This window comes from Micropterus dolomieu, linkage group LG10 (genome assembly GCF_021292245.1).
Source record: "Micropterus dolomieu isolate WLL.071019.BEF.003 ecotype Adirondacks linkage group LG10, ASM2129224v1, whole genome shotgun sequence".
NCBI lineage: Eukaryota > Metazoa > Chordata > Actinopteri > Centrarchiformes > Centrarchidae > Micropterus > Micropterus dolomieu.
In genome coordinates, this window is record NC_060159.1 from 13,141,210 (window position 1) to 13,145,875 (window position 4,666).

At 38.7% G+C, this 4,666-nt stretch overlaps 1 protein-coding gene and 1 long non-coding RNA gene across 2 annotated transcripts in view; one reads left to right on the plus strand and one right to left on the minus strand.

Moving 5' to 3' along the window:
- The first annotated feature begins 560 nt into the window (after nucleotides 1-560).
- On the plus strand, nucleotides 561-2,641 carry LOC123977616. The gene is made up of 2 exons (XR_006826714.1): nucleotides 561-700; nucleotides 796-2,641. It is a non-coding gene; the product is annotated as an uncharacterized LOC123977616 (long non-coding RNA).
- tbpl1 (TBP-like 1) overlaps nucleotides 2,153-4,666 on the minus strand; it is an 11,317-nt gene continuing 8,803 nt past the window's right edge. Inside the window, exon 8 of the mRNA XM_046060442.1 lies at nucleotides 2,153-3,890. Coding sequence (XP_045916398.1) covers nucleotides 3,808-3,890 — 83 coding nt within the window. The 3' untranslated portion in view covers nucleotides 2,153-3,807. The remainder of the gene's footprint in view (nucleotides 3,891-4,666) is intronic.

Here is a 4,666-nt window from a genome sequence, read left to right on the forward strand (position 1 = left end):
GATTAAACTGTAGGTTCAAGCTAGTTGTGGTAGAGCTATGATTTTACAGAAGCAGCCTTAAAACTTTGTTATTTATTTCTGTTCTGCAAACAGTAATTACAAGTAGACACACATTTTAACTGTGGCACAGCTTTACACACTTCACATTGTATTTTTACCTTTTGTCCAGGACAGGCAAGGATGAATGTGTGTAAAGTTTGTAACAGTATTTCACTAAACACATTTAACTTCCTGAAAGAGGTGACTTGTGTCTCACCTTCTACTATTGGTTAGTTAGACTGGCCACCCGTCATGGGGTTATAATACTGTAGGATTTAGCAAAACAAAAACATTGCGCCGAAATCAGTTCAGTCACTATTCAAATTTGCAATCTTTGAAATGCACCATTCTTTAGGGTTTAGCAGCAACTGAAAGTCATAGACATACCTTGTTTGACATTACCTGTCTGTCGAGTACGTCTAAACGTCATCACAACTGTAGCAGAGCAAGGTTAAAGCAAGCAAAACAACAAACAAGTGTGCTGACTAAGGTTTGAGGATAAGTATTTTTTAACTGTTGTTTTTCTAGAAAAGATTGGTGTTCCCAACGTGATGTTCCTCTACTCTGCCATGAGCTTTGTTCTCTTGGTGTTTGTCATCCTCTGTATCCCTGAGACCAAAGGTCGCACGCTAGAGGAGATATCTAAAGAACTGGCGAAGAAGTGAGTTTTACACACAAATCAATGTCCTCAGTTTAACTAGTAAGCTAGTTTCTGAATTTCTCTGTCTTCCGTCTGTGCTTTCTCTGCTTTGCCAGGAAGCCTTTTGAGGTGAGGCTCTATAGACAGGTTCAGCCTCAGGAGAGCCTGATCAGCAGCATGTCCGCAGAGAGTCCAGCAAACGTCTGACCCTTTTAACAGACCACAACTGTACACCTCAGCTGAAGGAGCAGGAACGAGCACAATAAATTAGCAATTAAGAATTTTGGGTACAACTTCTACATCTCACCCACATGTGTACATCCCTGCAGATCCAGCTGATTCCTATAATACTGTCTCTGTCATATAGTTGGTTTTAGCTATACACTGTATGTGAAGGATGAAAACAACAGGAAAGGTCAAGTATTAAAAAATGGAGAGGTATTTGTGATTTTGCCCAAATTGGGATAGTTCAGGGTTTGCTCTTGCTGGTTAAAGGGAAGTAAAGAAAGGTCAACAATGGGGATTGAAAATGTGATTATATAAAAAATATATATTTATTTAATTCCTTGCTTCTTTACCCCTTCTATATTTAAGAATACAACTAAAGCAGAAAGGAACATGTTCTCTTAACTCCAGTATAAAATTGACTCCCCACCAGCCAGTAAAACCAATGACGCCCCTTGAATGACCACTACATTCTTTTCCATTTTGACCTGACATTGTGATGAACATTTACAAAAAATTCTGTCTTGGGTGATCACGGGGAAATCAACGATGAACTAGAAAACAGAAAAATCCACCTAATCACTTCAAATGTTTCATTGTTTAATGTAAACACTAATACGGCTCAAACCAGACGCACCAGTCATACCAGTTTTGGCACACTATAATCGACATGGTGACAAAAACTATGGACGGTCACAGTTGTCTCCTCCTTTGCATTTTATGGGAACAAGCCAACAAGAAAATGATACTGAATCAACATTCAGCTGCAGTGTGCTTGATTGCTGAATCCTCAAAAACAAGCAATGAAGCAAAAAAGCTCAACTCGAGGTCTACTGGTAATGTTGGGTAGATAATATAACAAATAGTAATGTTGTAGTGTAAGAAGAAGTATGAAAAGTGATGTTTGTTTTTTTTTTTTACTTATGTCAGTAATGCCAAAATTATACTTAGTTGATTAATAAGTGGGATGTTTTACTGCAAGAAAGAATGGGTTATGTGGACCTGTTCACAATTAAAATTGCGCATTAATTTCTAAATCTGTACTTAAATACATATCCTTATCTTTTTTGTCAAGTTAGAAAATTTAGAAATAAATTTGAAAAAGTCGCACTAAAAGTCTTGAGAACCATTTTATGGGCTATTCCATAGAAACTGCTCCACTCCACCTGTAATCAAGACCTGCACATACGAAAATGAAGGACACAATGAAAATGAGAGTGAGACACACATTAAACAGTAGTCCTGTGGTGGCCTTGTTTACCATTAACCTTTATTTTTATACAAAATACAAAATTCTGAACAAGCGTCACAAATCTTCAGTTGACACTGATTCAAAAAATCCAACAACTTGAGACAACGCGCCTACGTTTTCGCCAAAATTTTTTCATCAGATGCCTTTATTATATACATACGTATACCACATTGCCTCTCACTAGGTTTTCAGTTCACACTTAAAAACTTTACCTCTCACCATTGTTTTTTGTTATTTAAGAGAACGGTATTCTATGTTTGTTATTCGGACAATTCAGGTACTGGCTACTGTTGTAAGCATGGCCTCTCTGAACACTGTTCATGGTCTTGTGTTGCTTCAAAATCTCACATGGATGTATTGCCAAACCTCTTGCTGGCTGACAGTACTAAGCTGACTGCCAGACAACGTTGCACTGCTGTAACTTAGTGGCTGCTTTTGTAATTATTTAGTTATTTACTTACAATTACAATCTACTTTCTCCATGAGTTTCTGTCACTTTGTCCTGTGTCTTTACAGCAAGTTCCAAGGCCAGTTCTCGTCAGTGTTTTAATAACTTTTAATTCTTTTGCCCACTTAAAATGTCTCGCCTTTCCTCAGTACCACTATAGCCTGGGACTAACCAGAAGCTGTGTTCTGTGAAAGCAGATTGGGGGGGGGGCTCAATAACTCACCACCTCAAAACCAAAATATACCAGAACCTTTTAAAAATTTTCTTTGCATTCTAAAACATTTTGGACATCAGTCTTGTTGTGTACATTGCCCGAGCCTAGAAAACACAATGAAATATTTGCAATTTTGACTAGTGTTTAAAACTATTATTAGGAAACAACAATTAAGTAAATCACAATGTGTGCATTCTGATTCAATGCCACAGCGGAGAAACGAAAACAATTTAATAGTGAACTGACAATCCAACAAAGGAAATGTGAGAAACAATTAAAAATTAAAATCAGAGATGAGTGCATATTGTGCATAGGGCCCGCTCTTACATTGTGTACATGTGTAACAGTCCAGACTCAGTCTACGGTTTGACTGCTGTTTTTGGCAAAATTACGGGAAACAGAGTGGATGGGATGCCTCGTATTTGTGTTAATGCATCTAAAAACGAGCCTTGGACGGAGATTCTTCCAGAGGATGTGGCAAATGGGACGACTTGTTGTATACAGAGTGTTTAAAGGTGAGGCTTCTCAGTGTTATCATACTGACTCTTCACAATGTCACCACTGTTAAGCATTCAAATGTTTAGACTGCTGAAAAAGTTTTCTTTCTGTGTCCATGCAAAAATGACCAGAGCAACAAAAAAAAAAAGCAAAAGCAAATAACTTCCACGCTCCATTCAGTATCAGTTAGATTTGGAGGAGCAGTTTCCGCTGAAGGATTTGAAGTTTGAAAAACATACTTGCACGTTTAGGCTGTTAAAATCACAAGAGCCAAACAATCCACAACAATAATGACATTTTGTGAGGGGGAAATTTTAAGACTAACTAGGGCTGAGAATTTTGAAAGATCCAGGTGACATCCAGTCCTTTGATTGTGTTAGAAGTTTGTGGCTGTTGCCATGTAATGATAAAAATCAAGCAAATCCTAGGATATGGTGCTTCCCCACAACGTGCCTGCTCTTTCCTTTTCTTCTGTCATGAACCTTTTGCTTTTATTTGCAGAGGGGTTTCCGACACTCGAACAGCAGTGGGTAGACCTGCTCAACAGCTGTGGCCACATTCTGTACATTTGGTCCTGACATTAGGGATAGAGGGTAGTGTGGGATGAGTTGGAAGCATAAGAACAAGTTATGAGTACAGTAACTGAAAAAGCAATAAACCCCACATACAGACAAATAGAGACTCGCAGATACCATCACGACAGAGGGAGACTGGTCAAAACATACAGTGGGTACGGAAAGTATTCAGACCCCTTTCAATTTTTCAGTCTTTGTTTCATTGCAGCCATTTTCCAATAATCAAAAAAGTTCATTTTATTTCTCAGTAATGTACACTCAGCACCCCATCTTGACAGAAAAAAACAGAAATGTAGAAATTTTTGCAAATTTATTAAAAAAGGAAAACTGAAATATCACATGGTCATAAGTATTCAGACCCTTTGCCGTGACACTCATATTTAACTCAGGTGCTGTCTATTTCTTCTGATCATCCTTGAGATGGTTCTACACCTTCATTTGAGTCCAGCTGTGTTTGATTATACTGATTGGACTTGATTAGGAAAGCCACACACCTGTCTATATAAGACCTTCCAGCTCACAGTGCATGTCAGAGCAAATGAGAATCATGAGGTCAAAGGAACTGGCTGAAGAACTCAGAGACAGAATTGTGGCAAGGCACAGATCTGGCCAAGGTTACAAAAAAATTTCTGCTGCACTTAAGGTTCCTAAGAGCACAGTGGCCTCCATAATCCTCAAATGGAAGACGTTTGGGACGACCAGAACCCTTCCTAGAGCTGGCCGTCCGGCCAAACTGAGCTATCGGGGGAGAAGAGCCTTGGTGAGAGAGGTAAAG